The sequence below is a fragment of the Scatophagus argus genome, chromosome 2 (assembly GCF_020382885.2).
Source record: "Scatophagus argus isolate fScaArg1 chromosome 2, fScaArg1.pri, whole genome shotgun sequence".
Taxonomy (NCBI): Eukaryota; Metazoa; Chordata; class Actinopteri; family Scatophagidae; genus Scatophagus; species Scatophagus argus.
In genome coordinates this window covers 23,457,118-23,484,972 of record NC_058494.1, presented here as the reverse complement: position 1 = coordinate 23,484,972, position 27,855 = coordinate 23,457,118, and the positions used below count along the sequence as shown (strand labels likewise).

At 48.6% G+C, this 27,855-nt stretch overlaps 1 protein-coding gene across 3 annotated transcripts; it reads left to right on the top strand.

The window, feature by feature from the left end:
• Positions 1 to 920: 920 nt before the first annotated feature.
• ern2 (endoplasmic reticulum to nucleus signaling 2) lies at positions 921 to 27,855 on the top strand. Of its 3 annotated transcripts, XM_046371791.1 has the most exons (25): positions 921 to 1,050; positions 1,152 to 1,288; positions 17,629 to 17,746; positions 17,834 to 17,867; positions 18,075 to 18,147; positions 18,240 to 18,312; positions 18,413 to 18,535; positions 18,645 to 18,746; positions 19,110 to 19,169; positions 19,297 to 19,513; positions 19,997 to 20,075; positions 20,580 to 20,730; positions 21,516 to 21,658; positions 21,782 to 21,976; positions 22,941 to 23,127; positions 23,322 to 23,426; positions 23,535 to 23,625; positions 24,108 to 24,297; positions 24,451 to 24,547; positions 24,711 to 24,910; positions 25,237 to 25,384; positions 25,801 to 25,928; positions 26,106 to 26,229; positions 26,313 to 26,380; positions 26,478 to 27,855. In XM_046371791.1, exons 5-25 carry the CDS (start codon positions 18,145 to 18,147, stop codon positions 26,658 to 26,660), a joined length of 2,667 nt encoding a protein of 888 aa, XP_046227747.1. In that variant the 5' UTR covers positions 921 to 1,050; positions 1,152 to 1,288; positions 17,629 to 17,746; positions 17,834 to 17,867; positions 18,075 to 18,144; the 3' UTR covers positions 26,661 to 27,855. The 3 variants fall into 3 exon arrangements, with proteins under 3 accessions (XP_046227747.1, XP_046227731.1, XP_046227738.1); XM_046371775.1 differs by lacking the exons at positions 921 to 1,050; positions 1,152 to 1,288 and adding an exon at positions 15,451 to 17,026; XM_046371782.1 differs by lacking the exons at positions 921 to 1,050; positions 1,152 to 1,288 and adding an exon at positions 16,096 to 17,026 and having other exon boundaries at positions 21,782 to 21,970.

The following is a 27,855-nucleotide window of genomic DNA, read 5'->3' as shown; positions in this document are numbered from 1 at the left end:
TAAATGCCCTTTTTAAATTTTACTTTTACAATGGAGCTGTGCTTTTAGCGATCATTCTTATCCAGTCAGATATTCTGATATTGTGTGGGATGTCCTTTAGGTCTAATGGTTAACAAGTCATCCTGAGTTACACACTCCAGTACAGTAGGTGGCGATATGCACCTTTTGAGTTGGTTGCAATACCCCAACCCCCCCCCAGAGAAGAAGAAGATGGTCCAATGGTTTGCTGATTGTGTAATTGAAATGTTCCTGGTTCCAGTTAGGGATGTTTGTTTCATGTGACCAAGACAGCCCTTCAACCCACCCCTCTGTCAATTCTCTACAGCATCATCCTACCTTTAACTACACCCAATGAAGTTATAAAAATACTCAAACAAGACCAAGAGTCTACAGCCATACTGGCAGTTCGGAAAGGCTTCAGTTTGGTTTGACCTAATTACTGAGAACATGCTGCTTAGTATGTTTGCCATGTACACACCTTTAGTATGTTAGCATGCTAGCATTTGCTAAGTAGCACATAACACACCTGGGTCACAATGTGTAATTAGATCACCACAGCCATTAGGCTTTATTATCTGAGCACTTTGGATATCTGTGGCACTTTATGGCAATCAATCAAATAGTATATTTTTATGTAAATATTTTAGTCTGGACCAGAGCATCATACCAAAGCACCATGCCATACTTCCTTGTGTTTTCATTAAACTTTGTGACATGGTTAAACTGTCAGTTTCTACTATGGTTGTAGACAGCCCATAATCTTGTGGTTAGAAAAGCATAACACAAATGAGGTGAAAATTACTTTTTCAACCTACAAGCTACTTCAACATGCAAGCTAGTTCAGGCAGACAATTGTTAGCTAAAATTTTACATGAGATGCTCTTCTGGCAGGTGGATATAACAAACGCACCCATTTCTCAAGGCAGGGTATTTAAACTGATGGGATGGCCATTGTGGGTATGCTGTGCTGGTGCTAGACATGACTCCTTTCCTAGCTTGTCTCTGGGCTTTATCACCTGAAAAATACTTTTGAAGAATGCTATATATTAGGTCAGTGCTGTTGTTTTGAGATAACTTGGTGGAGGGTGGGTGTTTGTGCTGCACACTGGCCAGATTTAGCAGTTCTGTTTGTTAACTGTTGACTATTTTAGGCACAGGCCTCAAACCCACACTCCAAGCCTGAAGCTTCAAGAGTTTCATGTCTTGTGGACCACCCAGACTCAGTCAGATGGAGCGACTGTTTCACAGACGGGCAGGACATCATCACCGCTTCACTTCTACAAGCTAAGTACTTGCTTTTTGTTATTTTTTTTTTAACATGCTGAACTTATGTCAGTTTGCTGTTCAATGTCAAAAAGCTCTGAACATGGTGTGTGCTGGTTGATGCTCTTATGCTGCTGCTGCTCCTGCATTCATACTGGTTCTTCTGATCGTGTCTTGAAATGGCTGAACTTTGCTTTCATCTGATGTTTCATTTGTGCCTTGTGATCCTTTAACACTGCTACATGGTGCTGAAATAAGAATATCGATGTGTTAATGTGGGAGGTACTGGGGTGTTCCCTGGTTTGGTCTTTCCTGGTTTGGTGTGGCCTTATTGGTTTTGTACATATTTTCCCTAAAGTTGTAGTATTAAACTGAGCCTCTAAACTGAGGTTTTTGTTGAAAAATACAACATAGAACTGGCAAATTTGTAAATTACATAAGTTAATATCTGAAACTATGAATCCCATCATTCACTGGTGCACTTGACAGTTTATGACACTTGGTGGAATGTTAATTTTGGAAATGTGTAAGACTGATGTTATATGCATTGATTGTGTAGCTGTTGCTTGGACTGGTGGCCATTTTTGTTGTGTGAAACCATCAAATCATCACTTGCAATTTACACTCTGAAGCAGTTTTCAGGGCTTTTGGCTCAGGCTGAGATCCAGACTCTTTGTTGCAGTTGATTCTGTTCAACTGTATTGTTGGAGCCAATAACATGACCATTTTACCTTTGTAACATTTTGGAAAAACAAACAAACAAAAAAAAAAACAACTTTCATGTAGAATATCAAGCTCAACGAAGTGACCATATATGGTTCCTTGCCTGTTAGAGGTTAAAAAAAAATAAATATGTATAAAAACAAACAGCAATAACATTACCATGAAATAAGGCCTAATTTTATTGTTAAACAATAAAAACAACAACATTAAGCTTATTTCATAGTAAACAACAAAAACAACAACATTAGGCCTTATTTCCTGTTAAATTTTCATGTACAACACCATATCATGGATGAAGCCATCCTCAGAAGCCCTTGAAAACAGTTTGAAACCCCACTTGTCTGCCTTGTTTTTGTATATATTGCCTCAAGTTGTCAGCTGTCTTCCCTTTGTAGGCTTGTAAGTTCAGAGCTAAAGCACCTATTAAAGTAGTCAAAGGGGGCTTCAGTGTAGTCGGGTAGTGAGTGCTGGTACTGTGGCTGGACTTCGTTGTCCAGGTCAACTTTGTGCCAGGTCGTTGGCATGTCTGCAGTCTTTATGGGTCTTTTTGCTTGTGGTACTGGCTGCTCATCCTCATCGTCCTCCTCCTCATCAACCAACTCTACAGCAGGCTGTATGCACTTCCTTGCTTGTGCTGGGAATGTCCAGGTCGTGGACGGGTGGGACAAAGTCTGGGTCCGCCACATCATCATCTTCTTCCTCGTCATCATCGCTGATGGCAGGGTGGGCCAAATGAATGTCGATTGCTACATGTATGTATGTATGTATGTATGTATGTATGTACAGGCTCTGAACAGGTTCTGACAAAGACTAATAAGACCTAAAATACATGCAATAAAACCTCAAACAAACAAAAAAACAAGTATGAGGTCATAAAACAGATAAACAAAAAGCACTCATTCACTATTCATAGCTTGAAAAGTTATAGAAATGGGTTAAATGTCTCGCTGAACCTTTGGCAACATTATCACATAAAGTCCCAAGTGTTATTGTGTTATTTGCGCAGAAAATGCAGAAGTACTCTGAATGGAGCGCACTCCAGTTGTCAACATGTGTGTAAGTGCTCAAATGGTCATTTGCCTGATAAAGAGTTAAATGTTAAGAATTCAGAATACGTTGCTAGTATTAAGGTCTGCTATGAATATTGCTGCTCTCTGTTTTAACACTGCTGTTTGCCATGTTGGATTGAATGTTATCTGATTGTCATCTTTCAACTTCCTCAACTTTTTCTTTCAGCTTCTTGTTTTTTTCTTTCAGTCCTCTTTTACCTCCTTTCTTTTTGAGCTTTGTTCTTTTTCTTTCCATTCAGCACCCACTACCAACCACCCTTGACCAACACTGTTCTCTCTCTCCTCTCTCCATCTCCCCCTCTCCCTCCCAGGCGGTCACAGCAGAAGGCCGTCTACACTGAGTCTGGTTCTGCTCGAGGTTTCTGCCTGTTAAAAGGAAGTTTTTCCTCGCCACTGTCGCCAAATGCTTACTCAGTGTGGGGTTTTGCCCTGGGACCTGTTTCTCTCCTTTTTAGGAATGTGTTGTTTACACACCAGTAAAGGGTCATGAGATAACTTTGTTATGAATTGGAACTTTAAATAAAACTGAACTGAGTTGAACCACACACCACCAAGCACCTCTCACCATCTACCACCAAGCACCCCTCACCATCCACCCACCGAGCACCCTTCACCATCCACCAACCATCCACCACCCTTCACCATCCACCAACCATGCACCACCCACTGACTGTCCTCACCATCTACCACCCACCAAGCACCAACACTCATCATCCACCATCCAATGAGCACCCCTCACCATCTACCACCAGCAACACATTCACCACCCACCAACCACCCTTCACCATACACCACCCACCAACCACCCTTCACCATACACCACCAACCATCCACCACCCACTGACTCTCATCACCATCTACCACCACCCTTCATCATCTACTACCACCCACCACCAAACACACTCATCATCCACCATCTACCACCAAGCACCCTTCACCATCTTCTACCATGCACCCTTCACCATCTACCACCAACACATGCACCCTTCACCATCTACCACCAACACATGCACCCTTCACCATCTACCACCCACCGAGCACCCTTCACCATCCACCAACACACTGACCATCCACCACCCACTCTGGACCACCCACCACCAACACACTCACCACCCACCAACCACCCTTCATCATACACCACCAACACATTCACCACCCACTGACACTCATCATCGACCACCACCACCCACCCTTCACCATCCACCCTTCACCAATCCACCCTTCACCAACACATTCACCACCCACCAATTCTCCCTTCACCACCCACCACCAACACATTCACCACCCACCACCAACACATTCACCACCCACCAATCCAGATTTCACCATCCACCACCCACCATTCCACCCTTCACCATCCACCACCCACCAAGCACCCACCAACCACCCTTCATCATACACCACCCACTGACACTTATCATCGACCACCACCACCCACCCTTCACCAACACCTTCACCATCCACCCTTCACCAATCCACCCTTCACCACCCTTCACTAACACATTCACCACCCACCAATTCTCCCTTCACCACCCACCACCAACACATTCACCACCCACCAATCCACCCTTCACCACCCACCACCCACCAATCCACCCTTCACCACCCACCACCAACACATTCACCACCCACCATTCCACCCTTCACCATCCACCACCCACCATTCCACCCTTCACCACCCACCACCCACCACCAACACATTCACCACCCACAATCCACCTTTCACCATCCACCACCCACCATTCCACCCTTCACCATCCACCACCCACCAAGCACCCACCAACCACCCTTCATCATACACCACCCACTGACACTCATCATCAACCACCACCACCCACCCTTCACCAACACCTTCACCATCCACCCTCCACCACCCCACCTTTCACCGCCCTTGACCAACACTGTTCTCTCTCTCCTCTCTCCCTCTTCACCTCTCCTTTCTCTCTCCATCTCCCCCTCTCCCTCCCAGGCGGTCACAGCAGAAGGCCGTCTACACTGAGTCTGGTTCTGCTCGAGGTTTCTGCCTGTTAAAAGGAAGTTTTTCCTCGCCGCTGTCGCCAAATGCTTACTCAGTGTGGGGTTTTGCCCTGGGACCTGTTTCTCTCCTTTTTAGGAATGTGTTGTTTACACACCAGTAAAGGGTCATGAGATAACTTTGTTATGAATTGGAACTTTAAATAAAACTGAACTGAGTTGAACCACACACCACCAAGCACCCCTCACCATCTACCACCAAGCACCCCTCACCATTCACCCACCGAGCACCCTTCACCATCCACCACCCTTCACCATCCACCAACCATGCACCACCCACTGACTGTCACCAACACATTCACCACCCACCAATCCACCCTTCACCATCCACCACCAACACTTTCACCACCCACCATCCACCACCAACACTTTCACCACCCACCATCCACCACCAACACTTTCACCACCCACCATCCACCACCAACACATTCACCACCCACCAATCCACCCTTCACCATCCACCACCCACCAAGCACCCTTCACCAACACTTTCACCAACCATCCACCACCCACCAACCACCCTTCACCAACACTTTCACCAACCATCCACCAACCACCCTTCATCATACACCAACAACTATCTACCACCACCGAGCACCCTTCACCATCCACCAACACACCAAACACACTCATCATCCACCATCTACCACCAACACGTGCAACCTTCACCATCTACCACCAACACATGCACCTTTCACCATCTACCACCCACCGAGCACCCTTCACCATCTACCACCACCCACCGAGCACCCTTCACTCTGGACCACCCACCACCCACTCTGGACCACCCACCACCAACACACTCACCACCCACCAGCCACCCTTCATCACACACCACCAACCATCTACCACCGAGCACCCTTCACCATCTTTCACCATCCACCCTTCACCAACACCTTCACCATCCACCACCAACACATTCACCACCCACCAATCTACTCTTCACCACCCACCACCCACCAACCACCCTTCATCATCCACCACCCACTGACACATTCACCACCCACTGACACTCATCATCGACCACCACCCACCCTTCACCAACACCTTCACCATCCACCCTTCACCAATCCACCTTTCACCACCCTTCACCAACACATTCACCACCCACCAATTCTCCCTTCACCACCCACCAATCCACCCTTCACCACCCACCACCAACACATTCACCACCCACCATTCCACCCTTCACCATCCACCACCAACACATTCACCACCCACCAATCCACCCTTCACCAACACTTTCACCACCCACCAATCCACCCTTCACCAACACTTTCACCAACTATCTACCACCACCAAGCACCCTTCACCAACACTTTCACCACCCACCACCAACACATTCACCACCCACCAATCCAGATTTCACCATCCACCACCCACCATTCCACCCTTCACCATCCACCACCCACCAAGCACCCACCAACCACCCTTCATCATACACCACCCACTGACACTAATCATCGACCACCACCACCCACCCTTCACCAACACCTTCACCATCCACCCTTCACCAATCCACCTTTCACCACCCTTCACCAACACATTCACCACCCACCAATTCTCCCTTCACCACCCACCACCAACACATTCACCACCCACCAATCCACCCTTCACCACCCACCATTCCACCCTTCACCATCCACCACCCACCATTCCACCCTTCACCACACCACCCACCACCAACACATTCACCACCCACAATCCACCATTCACCACCCACCAATCCACCTTTCACCATCCACCACCCACCATTCCACCCTTCACCATCCACCACCCACCAAGCACCCACCAACCACCCTTCATCATACACCACCCACTGACACTCATCATCGACCACCACCACCCACCCTTCACCAACACCTTCACCATCCACCCTTCACCAATCCACCTTTCACCACCCTTCACCAACACATTCACCACCCACCAATCCACCCTTCACCATCCACCACCAACACTTTCACCACCCACCATCCACCACCAACACATTCACCACCCACCAATCCACCCTTCACCATCCACCACCCACCAAGCACCCTTCACCAACACTTTCACCAACCATCCATCACCCACCAACCACCCTTCACCAACACTTTCACCAACCATCCACCAACCACCCTTCATCATACACCAACAACTATCTACCACCACCGAGCACCCTTCACCATCCACCAACACACCAAACACACTCATCATCCACCATCTACCACCAACACGTGCAACCTTCACCATCTACCACCAACACATGCACCTTTCACCATCTACCACCCACCGAGCACCCTTCACCATCTACCACCACCCACCGAGCACCCTTCACTCTGGACCACCCACCACTCACTCTGGACCACCCACCACCCACTCTGGACCACCCACCACCAACACACTCACCACCCACCAGCCACCCTTCATCACACACCACCAACCATCTACCACCGAGCACCCTTCACCATCTTTCACCATCCACCCTTCACCAACACCTTCACCATCCACCACCAACACATTCACCACCCACCAATCCACCCTTCACCACCCACCACCAACACATTCACCACCCACCAATCCACTCTTCACCACCCACCACCCACCACCCACCAACCACCCTTCATCATCCACCACCCACTGACACATTCACCACCCACTGACACTCATCATCGACCACCACCCACCCTTCACCAACACCTTCACCATCCACCCTTCACCAATCCACCTTTCACCACCCTTCACCAACACATTCACCACCCACCAATTCTCCCTTCACCACCCACCAATCCACCCTTCACCACCCACCATCAACACATTCACCACCCACCATTCCACCTATCACCATCCACCACCCACCATTCCACCCTTCACCATCCACCACCCACCACTCCACTCTTCACCATCCACCACCAACACATTCACCACCCACCAATCCACCCTTCACCAACACTTTCACCACCCACCAATCCACCCTTCACCAACACTTTCACCACCCACCAATCCACCCTTCACCAACACTTTCACCACCCACCAATCCACCCTTCACCAACACTTTCACCAACTATCTACCACCACCAATCCACCCTTCACCAACATTTTCATCAACTATCTACCACCACCAAGCACCCTTCACCAACACTTTCACCAACTATCTACCACCACCAAGCACCCTTCACCAACACTTTCACCAACCATCCACCAAGCACCCTTCACCAACACTTTCACCAACCATCCACCAAGCACCCTTCACCAACACTTTCACCAACCATCCACCAAGCACCCTTCACCAACACTTTCACCAACCATCCACCAAGCACCCTTCACCAACACTTTCACCAACCATCCACCAAGCACCCTTCACCAACACTTTCACCAACCATCCACCAAGCACCCTTCACCAACACTTTCACCAACTATCTACCACCACCCACCGAGCACCCTTCACCATCTACCACCACCCACCGAGCACCCTTCACCATCTACCACCACCCACCGAGCACCCTTCACCATCTACCACCACCCACCGAGCACCCTTCACCATCTACCACCACCCACTGAGCACCCTTCACCAACACATTCACCACCCACCAATCCACCCTTCACCAACACATTCACCACCCACCAATCCACCCTTCACCACCCACCACCAACACATTCACCACCCATCAATCCACCCTTCACCAACCATCCACCACCCACCAAGCACCCTTCACCAACACTTTCACCAACCATCCACCACCCACAAACCACCCTTCATCATACACCACCAACTATCTACCACCACCAAGCACCCTTCACTAACACTTTCACCAACCATCCACCAACCACCCTTCATCATATACCACCAACTATCTACCACCACCGAGCACCCTTCACCATCCACCAACACACCAAACACACTGATCATCCACCATCTACCACCACGCACCCTTCACCATTTACCACCACCAACACATTCACCACTGACACTTATCGACCACCATCCACCCTTCACCACCCACCATCCACCCTTCACCAACACCTTCACCACCCACCATCCACCCTTCAACACCCACCAATCCACCCTTCACCACCACCCACCATCCACCCTTCAACACCCACCAATCCACCCTTCACCACCACCCACCATTCACCCTTCAACACCCACCAATCCACTCTTCACCACCCACCCTTCATCATATACCACCCACTGACATATTCACCACCCACTGACACTCATCATCGACCACCACCACCAACCTTTCACCAACACATTCACCACCCACCAATTCTCCCTTCACCACCCGCCACCAACACATTCACCACCCACCAATCCACCCTTCACCACCCACCACCAACACATTCACTACCCACCATTCCACCTTTCACCATCCACCACCCACCATTCCACCTTTCACCATCCACCACCCACCATTCCACCTTTCACCATCCACCACCCACCATTCCACTCTTCACCATCCACCACCCACCATTCCACTCTTCACCATCCACCACCAACACATTCACCACCCACCAATCCACCCTTCACCAACACTTTCACCAACCATCCACCACCCACCAATCCACCCTTCACCAACTATCTATCACCACCAAGCACCCTTCACCAACACTTTCACCAACTATCTATCACCACCAAGCACCCTTCATCATACACCACCAACTATCTACCACCACCAAGCACCCTTCACCAACACTTTCACCAACCATCCACCAACCACCCTTCATCATACACCACCAACTATCTACCACCACCAAGCACCCTTCACCAACACTTTCACCAACCATCCACCAACCACCCTTCATCATACACCACCAACTATCTACCACCACCGAGCACCCTTCACCAACACTTTCACCAACCATCCACCAACCACCCTTCATCATACACCACCAACTATCTACCACCACCGAGCACCCTTCACCATCCACCACCACCCACCGAGCACCCTTCACCATCTACCACCACCCACCGAGCACCCTTCACCACCCACCACCAACACATTCACCACCCACCAATCCACCCTTCAACACCCACCAATCCACCCTTCACCACCACCCACCCTTCAACACCCACCAATCCACTCTTCACCACCCACCACCCACCCTTCATCATATACCACCCACTGACACATTCACCACCCACTGACACTCATCATCTACCACCACCACCCATCTTTCACCAACACATTCACCACCCACCAATTCTCCCTTCACCACCCGCCACCAACACATTCACCACCCACCAATCCACCCTTCACCACCCACCACCAACACATTCACCACCCACCATTCCACCTTTCACCATCCACCACCCACCATTCCACCCTTCACCATCCAACACCCACCATTCCACTCTTCACCATCCACCACCAACACTTTCACCACCCACCAATCCACCCTTCACCAACACTTTCACCAACCATCCACCACCCACCAATCCACCCTTCACCAACACTTTCACCAACTATCTATCACCACCAAGCACCCTTCACCAACACTTTCACCAACCATCCACCAACCACCCTTCATCATACACCACCAACTATCTACCACCACCAAGCACCCTTCACCAACACTTTCACCAACCATCCACCAACCACCCTTCATCATACACCACCAACTATCTACCACCACCAAGCACCCTTCACCAACACTTTCACCAACCATCCACCAACCACCCTTCATCATCCACCACCAACTATCTACCACCACCGAGCACCCTTCACCATCTACCACCACCCACCGAGCACCCTTCACCACCCACCACCAACACATTCACCACCCACCAATCCACCCTTCACCACCCACCACCAACACATTCACCACCCATCAATCCACCCTTCAATCCACCCTTCACCAACCATCCACCACCCACAAACCACCCTTCATCATACACCACAAACTATCTACCACCACCGAGCACCCTTCACCATTTACCACCACCAACACATTCACCACTGACACTTATCGACCACCATCAAGCACCCTTCACCACCACCCACCATCCACCCTTCAACACCCACCAATCCACCCTTCACCACCACCCACCATCCACCCTTCAACACCCACCAATCCACCCTTCACCACCCACCACCAACACATTCACCACCCACCGAGCACCCTTCACCATCTACTACCACCGATACATTCACCACTCACTGACACTCATCATCATCTACCACTGCCACACCCTTCACAATCTTCTACCACCAAGCACCTTTTACCAACACATTCACCACCCACCAAGCACCTTTTACCAACACATTCACCACCCACCAAGCACCCTTCACCAACACCTTCACCACCCACCGAGCACCCTTCACCATCTACTACCACCGATACATTCACCACTCACTGACACTCATCATCATCTACCACTGCCACACCCTTCACAATCTTCTACCACCAAGCACCTTTTACCAACACATTCACCACCCACCAAGCACCCTTCACCATTTACCACCAAGCACCTTTCACCAACACCTTCACCACCCACCAACCACACTTCACCAACACCTTCACCACCAACTATCTACCACCAACGAGCACCCTTCACCATCTACCGCCAAGCACCCTTCACCATTTACCACCATCAACACACTCTCCAACCATCCACCACCCACAAACCACCTTTCACCGTACACCACCCACAAACCACCCCTCACCGCCCACCACCAACACATTCCTCACCCACCAACCACTCCACACCACCAACCATCCACCACCCACTGACACTCATCGTCTACCACCACCAAGCACCCTTCACCATCTTCTACCACCAAGCACCTTTCACCAACACCTTCACCACCAACCAACACCTTCACCACCCACCAACCACACTTCACCAACACCTACACCACCAACTATCTACCACCAACGAGCACCCTTCACCATCTACCACCAAGCACCCTTCACCATTTACCACCATCAACACACTCTCCACCCACCACCAACCATCCACCACCCACTGACACTCATCATCTACCACCACCAAGCACCCTTCACCAACACACTCTCCACCCACCAAGCACCCTTCACCAACACACTCTCCACCCACCACTCACTTACACTCATCATCATCTACTGCTGCCACACCCTTCACAATCTTCTACCACCAAGCACCTTTCACCAACACATTCACCACCCACCAAGCACCCTTCACCAACACCTTCACCACCCACCAAGCACCCTTAACCATCTACCACCAAGCGCCTTTCACCAACACATTCACCACCCACCAAGCACCCTTCACCATTTACCACCATCAACACACTCTCCACCCACCACCCACTGACACTCATCATCTACCACCACCAAGCACCCTTCACCATCTTCTACCACCAAGTACCTTTCACCAACACATTCACCACCCACCAAGCACCATTCACCATTCACCAACACCTTCACCACCCACCACCACCCTTCATCAACACCTTCACCACCCACCAAGCACCATTCACCACCCACCACCCACCAAGCACCCTTCACCAACACCTTCACCACCCACCAAGCACCCTTCACCAAGTACCCTTAACCATCTACCACCAAGCACCTTTCACCAACACATTCACCACCCACCAAGCACCCTTCACCATTTACCACCATCAACACACTCTCCACCCACCACCCACTGACACTCATCATCTACCACCACCAAGCACCCTTCACCATCTTCTACCACCTTTCACCAACACATTCACCACCCACCAAGCACCATTCACCATTCACCAACACCTTCACCACCCACCACCACCCTTCACCGTACATCACCAACCATCCAACACCCACAAACCACCCCTCACCGTACACCACCCACAAACCACCCCTCACCACCAACACATTCACCACCCACCAACCACTCTGCACCACCCACCACCAACACATTCCTCACCCACCAACCACTCCACACCACCAACCATCCACCACCCACTGACACTCGTCATCTACCACCACCAAGCACCCTTCACCATCTTCTACCACCAAGCACCTTTCACCAACACATTCACCACCCACCAAGCACCATCCACTACCCACAAACCACCCTTCACCAACACCTTCACCACCCACTGACACTCATCAACCACCTTCCACCAAGCACCCTTCACCAACATATTCACCAACCACCCTTCATCATACACCACCAACCATCCACCACCCACCGAGCACCATTCACCATCTACCACCACCAAGCACCCTTCACCATCTACCACCAAGCACCCTTCACCAACACCTTCACCACCCACCAAGCACCCTTCACCAACACCTTCACCACCCACCAAGCACCCTTTCACCAACACACTCTCCACCCACCAAGCACCCTTCACCAACACACTCTCCACCCACCACCCACTTACACTCATCATCATCTACCGCTACCACACCCTTCACAATCTTCTACCACCAAGCACCTTTCACCAACACATTCACTACCCACCAAGCACCCTTCACCATTTACCACCACCAACACATTCCCCACCCACCAAGCACCATTCACCACCCACCATTCACCCTTCACCAACACCTTCACCACCACCCACCAAGCACCCTTCACCATCACCTTCACCACCCACCACCACCCTTCACCGTACATCACCAACCATCCAACACCCACAAACCACCCTTCACCATACACCACCCACAAACCACCCCTCACCACCCACCACCAACACATTCACCACCCACCAACCACTCCACACCACCAACCATCCACCACCCACTGACACTCGTCATCTACCACCACCAAGCACCCTTCACCATCTTCTACCACCAAGCACCTTTCACCAACACATTCACCACCCACCAAGCACCCTTCACCAACATCTTCACCACCCACAAACCACCATTCACCATACACCACCAACCATCCACTACCCACAAACCACCCTTCACCAACACCTTCACCACCCACTGACACTCATCAACCACCTTCCACCGAGCACCCTTCACCAACATATTCACCAACCACCCTTCACCACCCAACACCAACCATCCACCACCCACCGAGCACCCTTCACCATCTACCACCCACCAAGCACCATTCACAAACACCTTCACTGTACACCACCAACCATCCACCACCCACAAACCACCTTTCACCGTACACCACCCACAAACCACCCCTCACCACCCACCACCAACACATTCACCACCTACCAACCACTCCACACCACCAACCATCCACCACCCACTGACACTCATCATCTACCACCACCAAGCACCCTTCACCATCTTCTACCACCAAGCACCTTTCACCAACACATTCACCACCCACCAAGCACCATTCACCAACACCTTCACCACCCACCAAGCACCCTTCACCACCCACGAGCACCCTTCACCACCCACCACCAACACCTTCACCACCCACCAAGCACCCTTCATCATACACCACCAACACCTTCACCACCCCTCACCACCCACCACCAACACATTCCTCACCCACCAACCACTCCACACCACCAACCATCCACCACCCACTGACACTCATCATCTACCACCACCAAGCACCCTTCACCATCTTCTACCACCAAGCACCTTTCACCAACACATTCACCACCCACCACCCACAAACCACCCTTCACCACACACCACCAACCACCCACAAACCACCCTTCACCAACACATTCACCACCCACCATCCACCCTTCACCACCCACCCTTCACTACCCACCACCAACACATTCACCAACCAGCATCCACCCTTCACCACCCACCACCAACACATTCACCACTCACCATCCACGCTTCACTACCCACCACCAACACATTCACCACCCACCGTCCACCCTTCACCTCCCACCACCAACACATTCACCACCCACCATCCACCCTTCACCAACACTTTCACCAACCATTCACCACCCACCAAGCACCCTTCACCAACACTTTCACCAACCATCCACCACCCACCAAGCACCCTTCACCAACACTTTCACCAACCATCCACCAACCACCCTTCATCATACACCACCAGCTATCTACCACCACCGAGCACCCTTCACCATCCACCAACACACCAAACACACTCATCATCCACCATCTACAACCAAGCACCCTTCACCATCTACCACCAAGCACCCTTCACCATCTTCTACCAAGCACCCTTCACCATCTACCACCAAGCACCCCTCACCACCCACCACCAACACATTCCTCACCCACCAACCACTCCACACCACCAACCATCCACCACCCACTGACACTCATCAACCACCTTCCACCGAGCACCCTTCACCAACATATTCACCACCCACCACCAACCATCCACCACCCACCAAGCAACCTTCACCTACACACCACGAGCACCCTTCACCATCTACCACCAAGCATCCTTCACCATTTACCACCATCAACACACTCACCATCCCACCACCAACCATCCACCACCCACTGAAACTTATCATGATCTTCTACCACCAAGCACCCTTCACCATCTACCACCACCGAGCACCTTTCACCATCTACCACCACCGAGCACCCTATACCATTCACCACCAACCATCCACCACCCACCGACACTCATGATCCACCACAAGATTTTTCGTCCTTCAACCCTTTTAATAGGATGGTAAGGTCCCATCTATCCTTTCAGGTGTGAACATGTTTAATTCGTCACACAATAACCTATTTATTTGGCATGTTTTCCATTTGGCCGTTTGGCATATTCATCTGCCGGTAACAATGCATGACATTGGCCAGCAGCCACATATGCCGGCTAAGGTCATTCTGTGCTTTACTTCCAGCTTTAGCCTGTTCCCTTTAAAGGTATGCCCCCATCTTCCAAAAATTACCCATCATTATAACACTTGGGATAATTTCTCAGAGTATCTATTCAAAAAATAGCCAACATTTCAACCTGCCGGCTGTCGTGGGGCCGCCAACACCACTGCTAGCCAATACTTGGCTGCATTCTCTGCTCCATGTGGAAAGTGGGAAACGTTGAATTGTGGCTGTTGCACTGTTGCTGCACTGTCAGGCATAGTTTATGGCTCTTCTACCGCGATTGGTACCAAGTTCAGTTTAAAACGGCTTCCTAAACAGAACCTTATCAACTGTGTCAGTTATTCCACTGCCCATAATGTGAATATGGTGTAGAAACTGTGGGATCTATTTCACAGCACCTAGTCCCTGAAGGCAACGTGATGGAACCTTCTTTGTTATGCTGTCACTCATGATTGCACGCCCCTCTCAGCTGATGCAACGCTTCCTCCACTTGTTTCTAGTTCGAGTACAATGTTGTACTTTCCAAATTCAAAATCAAAATTTCAACTTTCAACTTCAAATCTTTCTTCTCAAAGTACCTCAGAAAGAGCAGTCCTTGATATAAAAGCACTTTCGATCACTGATGTGGCTGTGCATATGTGTTCGAATGTGGGGAGTGAACGGAAACTGAGAGAATAGCAGACAATGACGCCACCTCCACTACTTTCTATTGCACAAAAAGCAGCTCTTGTTGCGTTCACAACCGTCCTGCTGTCTCTTTCCGCGTGTTCCAGCTGTTTCGACAGCTCCTCCCCTTCTCTCCCACATCCATGCGCCTACTGGCTGAGTCTCCAGTCACTCAGCACGGAGAGGGGAGGGGCCCCGCCCACTTTCCTGTTTGACAGTTCGGCCCTGACGTCACCGGTTCCGTCCCAACACGGAAATGTGGGACCGAGACCATAAAGGTTGCTGTTGTTGTGGATTTAAAGCGGTACTACTATCTTAGATTTCACCGTGTTCAGTCCGCTGTCGGCGCGGATTTCGCTTTGTTAAACGGCCGGTGCTAACTTTTCTGACAGATGGACGCCCGCGCTGGAAATGAAGAGAGAGTTCGACCTCTGTTGTTAGTTCAATAGCTTTTAGTCGTCCGTTTGTTTCGAGCCATGAGAGAAAGGGGTTCGCGGGTCATGGGGTCTCTGGGGCGCCTGCTGCTGTTTCTTCTCCTGCTGTCCTGGGAAGGCAAACTATTTCAGGTAAACTTGTGAGACTTTAAACGGTGAGGCTGTTTCTGTTGTTGTTCGTGTTTGTGTCTTGCTATTTGTGTGCAGCGAAGATCGCAACTGGCATCTCACTGCGCGTCTCTGTCTATTTAAAGCTCGAGCAAAGTTGCCAAGATATGGTAGGACTTTTAGTCCAAATTGCCTGTAGAAAGTTAATACTGCCCGTGTGTGTGTGTGTGTGTCTGTGTCTAATGTCTTCACGCGTGCCCGGCCGTCTTTGCGCACGTCTCGATTCAGTGTTTGCAGGGGTGTGTGTGTGTGTGTGTGTGTGTACGGCAGGGTTCAGTTGCCACCCCTTGGTGGGTAAATATGGGAGCGGTGAACACACACAGTGTGCTGGGAGGGGAGGGGGAGTAAGAATATCCTGGTAAATCAGGAACACGGTATAATTATTACTGCAGATCTGGACTGTCAACCCCTGGCTGACCTAACACACCCACTTACACACACACACACACACTCACTCACTGTGGTGAAACTATGCTGAAAGATACGTGACAAGGTGACTTAATTCCCTGTCAGACTGCTGATCTGAGGTGTTTTTTATTCTCTCTCTTTCTGCCAACACCCATCAGGTTGCAGGGGTCAGATCTGTCACCCTCCCAGAATCCCTCCTGTTCGTCTCAACGCTGGATGGTAGTCTGCATGCTGTCTCCAAACAGTCTGGAGACATCAAGTGGACCCTAAGAGAAGGTTCATACACATAACCACAGATATTGTTTTCTAGTTATTTCTGTTTCTTAGATATTTCTGATCAGATTATTTTCGTATTTCTTTCAGACCCCATCATTCAAGTGCCCGTGTACCTCACAGAGTGAGTAATATGCACACACCATGCATACGTGTGCACATAACTTACAGGACCGAGTGTTTGTGGCACAGTATAGCAACTCAACTCTTTTTTTTTAATTTAAGATGAACCCTGTACACTGGTTTGTTTCCGTGTAAAACTGACATGACGCCCAGCTGTACACACGCCTGATGTAATCAATGGACTGAAGTACAAATGTCCTTTTTGTAGGCCAGGTTTTCTACCCGACCCCAACGATGGCAGTTTGTACGTCCTGGGCGGCAAGCACAAGGAGGGCCTCATGGTAAAGAGAGCAGTGTGTGTGTGTGTGTGTGTTTGGAAGTTTCTCTGTGTCAGTTTCCACTCCATGACCTCATTGTTTGGATGCATCTGCAGAAACTGCCGTTCACCATCCCAGAGCTGGTTCAGTCAGCTCCCTGCAGGAGCTCTGATGGTATCCTCTATACAGGTGAGTCACTGCGACCACCGGCTTCGTCGCTGTGTGCATGGCAACAATACTGTAAATATGACTGACATACTGGCTGTGCTGCTGGGTAATATTTGTGTAGGTAAAAAGCAGGATGTGTGGTTCGTGGTGGATCCTGAGACAGGTGAGAAGCAAACCAGTTTAACCACCTCCTCCTCTGAATCCATCTGCCCCAACACTCCTCTCCTCTATATTGGACGCACAGGTAATTCGCACGCACGCACGTACCCACACACACACCCACCTTAGCTGTGTGTGGCCGAGGTATTTTCTCATACCTTGGCTGACTCTTTATGAACGTCTTTGTTTTCCAGAATACATGGTTACCATGTTTGACACAAAGACACAAGAGCTGCGATGGAACGCAACCTATAATGATTACTCTGCCCCGCCCTATGATGACAAGCAAGACTACAGTATGTCTCTAACACACACACATCCTTCCACATACATTTAGTTACGCAGGCTGCCTTGGCAGGTTCACTGATAAAGTTGTTGATATTATTTAGTACAAATCAGAATCCAGGATTTACCCAACATTGTGAGGACATTTCTTGAACATTATTATTCCTTTGTGCTCTTGAAGTTGCTTGAAAGAAAAAGAATCTGTCTTGGAAAAGTGTTCTAGTCTTTCTAGTCTATTCTTGAGATTGGAAATGGTGGAAGGAACATCTGATTTTTAAAACCTGAAAGACTGTGTGATACCACCACGAAACAGCTCGCGGATGTCACATTCAGACTTGTCCGTAACTGATCTGTCGTGCCTGCTGTGCTTCCAGAGATGGCTCATCTTGTGTCGAGTGGCGATGGTCTCGTGGTGACAGTTGACAGAGAGTCAGGTAGGGAGAGGTGTGTGGTTTTTACTATGGGGATGTCTTACCACCTTCATGTGTGTTAGAGGGTTCGAGCGTTTCTTTATTTTCTTCTCTACTCCTTTGTGAGGCTTGAAGTGTTTTTGTCTCCTAGGTGACGTTCTATGGAGTCAGAACTATGGGTCGCCCGTCATAGGGGTCTACCTGTACTCCGGCGACTCGCTGAGACACGCCCCCCACCTCTCCCTCGCCATGGAAACGCTGCGCTTCCTCACCTTCTCCTCTGCCAGCGACCAGGCAGACACACACTCCACGCTGAAGTGGAGCTATCAGTTTGTGAAGGAACAAGCCAGCGCGCAAACACAGCTTGTGTAAGAGAAATCATGTGCTTAATCACACAGTGATTTATTAAAGTGCAAACGACAAGGCTGTCAGACTGCACAAAGCTTGGCCAAGAACCAAAGGCGTCCTTCTACTCAACAGACTAAGAGATGTGCTCAAAAACACCGACATGACAGAATAAGAGTTGATGAATCTTTTATTTTCTCAGGATACCTCAAGTAATATTGTCCCACATGCTAATCTAATTTTACATGTTTGGCTGTATGTCTTAAAGGACACCGGGCAGCCAATAACAAACGAGTATTTTTTGTAGCAGTAGTATAATGAAAACTGGATCTTGCTGTAAACAAATAGCTTTGATTCACATTTTTTTCATTAACTGCTAAACTGTGAGAATCCCAAGCTTTAATCATTTATTTTCTTGTCCTAAGACAAATCGAGCCATTTAATAAAATTAGTTGATAGTCAAATAACTTCATTAGCTGAATAACCTTTTCTTTTTTTTCTGTAAGACCCACTCTCTATGTAGGCAAACTGGACTCCCACTTCTATGCATCCACTTCCCTCGTCCACCATGGAGTCTCGTTAGTGGTGAGTTTTAACATATAATCTTTTTTTTTTTTCCATCATACAGCTGGGTGCATTCACACGTGCAGTTTCCCTGAACATCCAGCTCACATCGGATCAGGTGTGTTGGACAGGAAGGAGCTGTTAGCGGTCGAGATGATAGGAAGAGAGGCTGACCGCCCTTTAACGGACAGCCTGTCCACGTCTCATTAATGCCACTCGCGAGGTTGTCCTCAATGAACAGGAGTGAATGGAGATAAATTAATTATTTACACCTACTTCTGGATGAAAGTGGCCAGATTTTATTTCAGTTTTTGCAAATATAGTATCGCTTGTAAATCAGAATTGAAAACTGTATCTATTATCTCTAGCGCTTATACCGAAAACAGAAAGAAAATTGTTCATTTTGGGCCACCTCGTGAGAGCCCCCTACATAACCGCAAGTTCCAGAGAGGTGGAGTTCCTCTTATTAGTTACTTTTATAGGTGTCAAGTGACCTGTCATGTTGTCTCCTTGTTGCCATGGCAGCCTCGTGGACTAACCCTGGCTCGTATTGAGGGTCCAGTCACGGCTGGAGTGACGGTGCGAGAGCGAGGGGCGTGCGAGACCACTCCGTCCACTGATGTGCGCTATCCACCAGGGAGCACAAACAGCCAGAAAAACCACTGGCTGCTCATAGGTAAACACACACACACACACACACACACACACACACACACACACACTCACTCAAGACTTATACAGTTACCTTCAGGGGCCTCATCTGATATCAGTGAAAAGTTCTCAGAAGCTGAGTGAGTTTAACCAAACTTTAACCCTGTAATTTATGCCTTAATAAACCAGTTTCACTGTTTCAGAAGTTTCTGAGCTTCACACGACTCAAACTGTTGCAAACTAATATGAATTGCTGAAGGTGCATTTTGTCTACGTTGGATCAGGGATGGAGAGAAGGATTGGGATAAAAACGAGCAAATACTAAAATAATTGAAGTTTTGGAAACTTTAAGTATAAAACTTTATGTAAAAAAATGCATGCACAGATGTTATATGAACAAAAGTGTTGGGACACCTGACCATTACTCCAGCAGGGACGTTAATGACATTGCCTTCTAAATACATAGACAGCTTGCACTCTTCTGGGAAGACTGTCCACAACATTTTCTGCAAGTGTTTCTGTTTTTACCCGTTCATGCAGTAGAGCATTTGTGGAAAAACAGCCCCATCCCAATACTTTTGTCCACATAGTGTATGTAAGTTTATTTTTTGCTGAGGACAAGGTGAATCCCACCTCTCCTTGCAAACTGAATCAGAACCTCAACAGAGAAGCTTGACAAGGTCACAAAAATCCCTCAGAACTGAAATATCTCTGATTTAGTGACCAGACCAGAAAGCGTCCCTGCCTCTGACACGGATACGATCGCCGATAAAGCTCCGAGTAAATGCATGTGTGTTCTGTGCGCTTTAGGTCACCATGAGCTCCCTCCAGTGGCTCACACCACCATGCTGAGGGATTTCCCAGGCAGGCTGCAGCGTTCGGGCGATGCAGTCATACCGCCACGTCCCCCTGCCTCCCCCGCCACCCCTGCCTCGCACTACCACCAGCACTATGTGAGTCACAGCTGCACCTGAGAGTCAGTAAAATCACAGGACAACGGCTGTCATGACCTGCTCGTGAATCCTCATCATATTTCCGCCGTTTCTCATCCCTGTTGTTGTTCCTGTGGCCCACAGTTCGAGATGTTTGCTGGCAGCCATAGCGACGATAATGCTAACAGAGGAGGGGCTGATGGGAGGACGTCAGGACACACCCAGAGGCCTGCTGCTGTGCTGCCTGTGTATATGACTCAGGACCGTCTTACTCTGGTTGTTGTGACCCTGCTGCTGGGAGGATGGCTGGCCTTTGCGCTCACGTTCCCTGTTGTGAGTGTGTGTGTGTGTGAGAGATTTGTGTCTGTCTGTCGTTGAGATGCTGTTTTTCAGGTTTTATTCTCCAAAATGAGCAAATGGTCACAAAACACATGCCTCTGTGTGAGATTGTTTTCCCCTGCCTACTTTAACTCCTCTTGGTTATGTCATGTATTGTTCATTAATTCATTATCTTTCATCTTTGTGGAGCAAGAGATTAAAGGTATTCTGTGGAGTTTTGGACCTCTGTCAGTAACAAGATGTGCTGCAGTGAGCCAGCAAAGACAGGGGAGAAGAAGACTGCTAGCTAGTGACAGGAAATTCAGGTTTCATTTGTTAAACCTGAATGACGCACACCGGTTGTATTGCCGATTATGTAATGAATATAAACATAACTTTTGTTTGTTTAGAAATATCACTGCAGGGCGTCTTTAAGAGTGTGTCCACTTGAAGAAAAAAGTGAGAGCTGTAATTCTTGCTAAAATGTAAACCTCCGTCTGGCTGCGTTTTAGTTTGGTCTGTTTGAGGCTGCTCTCAGTGAAGAAGTTAAAGTTTAAACCCTCAAAAACACGTTTTCTTATGAAGCTCTCACCAGATATTTGAAATGAGGGCAGGCACCATATCAGGTTTTCACTGCATATATATGATATGATATGATATGATTACTGCATCTTCTTCCCTTTCCCATTTTATCGAGGATGGCAGCCGGCGTTTAGGTGCGTCATCACCGCAGCCTCAGTGATGTAATCAGAAACTGGAGCTTCTGCCAGCACACATCTGCATATTAACAAGTTCAGCTTTATTTGTAGAGCAACAAGAAGTGCAGTTCAGTGCGATTTCTGAGGGTGATGAGACCGATGATAGTGTCGCAGAGGAGAGTTTCCTAATCCTTCTCAAAGGAGAGCTTAATTTCTTCTCAATAGTGATCTCTCAAACGCTCACACAGCAGCGTTTAGCGTGATCTGTATCTCTGTGTGTTTTCCAGCGTGCGGCCCTGCAGCTGAAAGCTCAGAGGCAGCTGGAGGAGGCTTTTGAGACTCGTCTTCAGCGCATGCAGACCAACACGCAGAACAACGTGCAGACCAACACGCCGAGCAACACGCCCACCAACTTGCAGACGGCGCCGGTGTCTTCAGACGCAACCGCTTCTACTGACACAAACCGTTCCAGCAGTAAGTAATTTAGCTCTCCGTCATGCTGTATCCCCCGTGTTTCGTGACCTCAGGGCCCAGTTCAGCGATTGACCTTTTCTCTCCGCCTTTCACAGCAGCATTTTTCTTAAAACCTAAAAATCTTATGTTATTAATCGGACGCAGAAAAAAGTTGCTTACTTACAGATGCACACTCTCCGCTTTTCCATATCCAGACTCTCAGCGTGCATCTGCCGACCCTCCGCCCAGTCCTCACCCTCACAGCAGCGGCGCCTCAGATGACGACGTAAACGGCAGCGACGGGCTCAAACCAGCGGCAGGTAGCCCGTCAAACTGCGTGTGTTAGGACGTATTGTTTCCTTCTTTCCCTCAGCTTTCAGTTGATGCTAATTTCTTGCTGCTTCACTCTTCCTTCCTTCCTCTCTCAGAGGGAAGCCCTGAGGAGGTGCTTGTGGGTAAGATCTCCTTCACGCCGTCTGAGGTGCTTGGACACGGCACAGCGGGAACTTTTGTCTTCAGGTACAAAATGTGTAAGCACTTTTTGGTGCTGGTTTTAATCACAGGTTCATATTAGGTGATTTGTATGTTTTAGGTTGTTAAAGGTGTACTCATGGATCTGCAAAGCATTTTCAAGCATATTAGCCTTTTGCTTCTTGCCACCTTCATTTGGTGATTCGTTGTAATTGAAAAGCTGCTGCTGGCTGACAGCTGAATGTTGTGAACAGCAACACACCATCAGAGACGCTGTTTTCTAAACAGCCTCTGTGGTCACTGTGATCACAAACAAATGGCAGGAGGCCTTTAGACATTTTGACTACAGGAAAAACCAGAGGAGTCACTACAACCAATAACCAGATGAAACATGCAAGTTACTGTCAAGACAGCAAATGTTCTGTACTGTTTAGCAACGAGCCACTGGATTTGAGACGCGAGGAATGTTGTTCTGAGGCACATGCAGTACTGTGCATGATGTGTTATGTCGCCCTGTTTGTGACTTCAAGGGGTAAATTTGATGGACGCCACGTAGCGGTGAAGCGAATTCTGCCAGAGTGTTTCGAGGTCGCAGAACGTGAGGTTCAGCTCCTCCGAGCGTCTGACATGCATCCGAATGTCATCCGATATTTCTGCACGGAGAGGGACCGCCTCTTCACTTACATCGCCATCGAGCTGTGTGCCGCAACCCTGCAACAGGTCAGCATTGAGGAGCCTTGTCAGAGGACGTTTTTGTTACCGTTATGAAGCATTTTGTTCTTTACATCCTGTCCTTGAATGTCGTTTACAAAAGCATCACTGAATAACAAAAGTAGCAGGTGTTTTCTCATGTTTTTTGTGTACTCTCTGCAGTACGTGGAGGATCCGGCTCGCTTTCCTGGGCTGAATCCTATAAGTCTGCTGGAACAGACCATGTGTGGCCTCTCACACCTCCACTCGCTCAACATAGGTCTGACACACACACACAGACGCACATATACATATAGATAAACAAATGATGTTTCTAAATTCAGATCATATTTTAGTAATGCTGAAATGGGACAGCTAAAAAGGTTTTTAAAAATCTTTTAAAAAGCCCCCTCGTCTTATCTCTCCATCATCCCTTCCTGTAGTCCATCGTGACCTGAAGCCCAGAAACATCCTCCTCTCTGGTCCGGGCGCGCTGGGTCGGGTCCGAGCTCTCATCTCTGACTTTGGACTCTGTAAGAAGATCCCAGACGGTCGGTGCAGCTTCTCTTTGCGCTCAGGAATACCAGGAACTGAAGGGTGGATAGCCCCCGAAGTACTGCGGGACACTCCTGGAAACAAACCGGTAGGATTCTCACACACACATGACATCTGACAGAAATGAGTTTCTGTGAAAATTCAAATTCAACTCCTTTTGGTTAAAATAGCTGCAATGAGAAAAAATAAATTCTGGCTATAGATGGTAAAACAGGTTCATATGTATTTAGAGGCTCTGTGGCAAGTGGAGAACCAAATTGCCTGTAAAAGAATGACCAGTTGTTTCAAACCGTTATATTTTGATTTTAAAACACACATTTAAACTGCAAGAAGCTGAGCAGGTTCCTGACTCCAGGAAGGAAGAACGCTTTGGTAGTTGTTTTTGGGCCTCTGATCCTCCTCTTCTCTCTCCAGACAGCGGCGGTGGACGTGTTCTCAGCAGGCTGCGTGTTCTACTTTGTGATCAGCAGGGGGCAGCACCCCTTTGGTGATGCATTGAGACGACAGGTCAACATCCTGTCGGGAGAATATTCGCTCTCGCATTTTATAGAGGACACACATGGTGAGTCTTTGTGCATACGGTTTGTGTTTACTGGCTTCTTCTGTTCCGTCAGTTTCTCTACAACTTTGGGAGATTTAATTCCCACAGTACTTAATTGTATTTATTCAACCATTAAATTATCTGCTCCACAACCACCTTGAGTCCAAGTAAATCAAATCACACCCCAACAGTCCAGCTGCTTTGCTCATATGCTCAGTGCTCAAGAGATTTTCCAGCTATAACCGTCTGCCCAGATGAGCCCCGTTGATAATCAGTTTCTTCATGGTTTAGATGCAACTTTCACACAGTAGTAATCGCAGTATTGCACAAAAAAGTGCTGCAAGCTGTAGTTTGGACAATAATCCAAAACTCATCAGATAGTAAGCAGTAAAATAAATGAGAGCCTGAAAAACGCCTCCTCTTCTTCCTCAAATCAGATGACGTCATAGCACGGGATCTGATTGAGCAGATGATCGACGCTGAGGCCGAGTCCCGACCCTCCACTGCCTGCGTGCTCAAACATCCGTTTTTCTGGATCCCCGAAAAGCAGCTGCTCTTTTTCCAGGTGTGTTCGATCGATTCTCTGTGGTCATTTGGTCGTGATGTCTCTCACACGATACGACAGGGGTGTGAGCATACACCTGGATGGTACAGTTTGTAGTTTTTCCTGCATCCTTCTTGTCTCTGCCTGTAGACTTCAGAAACAGTTTGTTATTGTGTGTGTGTGTGTGTGTGTACGTAGGACGTGAGCGACCGCATAGAGAAGGAACCAGCCGACAGTCCGATTGTGGTCAGACTGGAGACTGCAGGAAGAGCAGTGGTCCGAACTAACTGGAGGATGCATATCTCTGTGCCTCTGCAGACAGGTAGACACACCGTTCACACCTGTGCAGGACCACAAAGCCGTCACTCGTCTGTAATCCATTTTTTTTTCTGCTCTACATTCCAGACTTGAGGCGGTTCAGGACCTATAAAGGAAACTCGGTCAGAGATCTGCTGAGAGCCATGAGGAATAAGGTCAGCGTGTGTGCTTACTTATACACGCATGTATTTGTTCTTGTACAAGTGGACACATCAGTGTATACTTTTGACCTTTTGCATGTTAACATTGCAGAAGCATCACTACCACGAGTTGCCACCCGAGGTGCAGGAGACTCTCGGTGAGCTGCCCGAAGGCTTCGTCAGCTACTTCACCTCACGGTTTCCACGGTTACTGATGCACACACACGCTGCTCTGCACGTCTGCAGCCACGAGAGACTCTTTCACCCCTACTATCTGCCCCCCAGTGCCAAATAGTGTCGGCGTGACTCTGCACACTCTGTTCTGTACAAACACACACACACATGCACAGACATTGGTGTGCTTTCCCCCTGATAATGCCTTCCTGATTGCTTTTGTAAAGCCCACTATTTCCCGAGGGAAGATTCAGTGCTGTGAAAAAGTTTTTATATGCCTTGAGTTGTTTTTATAGATTCATTTTATTTTTTTGCTGCTTTTGATCAAGAAGAAGTCAAGAAGATTATTTAATTTTTAAAGTTTTTTAAGATGTAATTTATGCCGCCATGGGTCTCTAAATAAAAAACGTAACAAAAGACGTTTGATGAGCTGTGAGGTAGCACGGGGTCACGGGACTTGTTGTCGTCGTCGTCGTCTTTGCTGTTAAACAGAACACGCAGCCGACAGCGATAATTAATCGTAATAATAAATCACGAGCGAGAAATGCAAGCAGCAAATTGAAGGGTTCACTGATTCTCCAGCTTCCTTCCTCTTTCTTTTACGTATTGTAGGAGCCAAATGCAAAGTTATGGGGAAGCAGGGTGAATCTGTATTTGTTGTGGGTACCGTAGGGGGCGCTGTGGTCATTCAGGCCATAAAGTGTATAAAGGTAATGGGAAATCTGGGGCCGTCAGGTGCTGTGTGACCTCAGAAGGGCAAACGGTTTTTGACCACTAAGACACAGGTGTTGAATGTTGGGAGGATGAATGGACACACATTTTTTGTTGCACGGAGAATAAACCTCGTATGATGGAACAAGCAATGTGGAGACGTGTGGACTCATTCATTCATTTGGACAACTTAGCGCGTCAGACAGGTCGCTCTGAGGGTAGCTTGTAATAGACTGAGCTCCTTTAACACGTATCATCTGGTGTTTCCTACGCCGCGAATCTAAAATCACATATTTATGTGGGTTTGAACATTGTTTGAACATTCACGATAATTTCAGTACACGACTCAACCAAAAAGGGTCTCATCTTTTTGTGGACATTTAATGCAGAAGTGTTGCGTATTATGCCTTTAAATGAGAAAGCATTCTGAGTACACACCTCCGCAAAGCCGATTAAAGCTCAGCGTTGGGGAAGTGCGCCTGTTTTCTCTCAAGTGCACAAACTTTGTCACAGCACTGCAGGTAATGCAGACAACAACAACACAATTAAAATGTAAGTGTAGTGATCCAATGCTGTTTATTGTAGAAGAAACCTCAGATATCTGC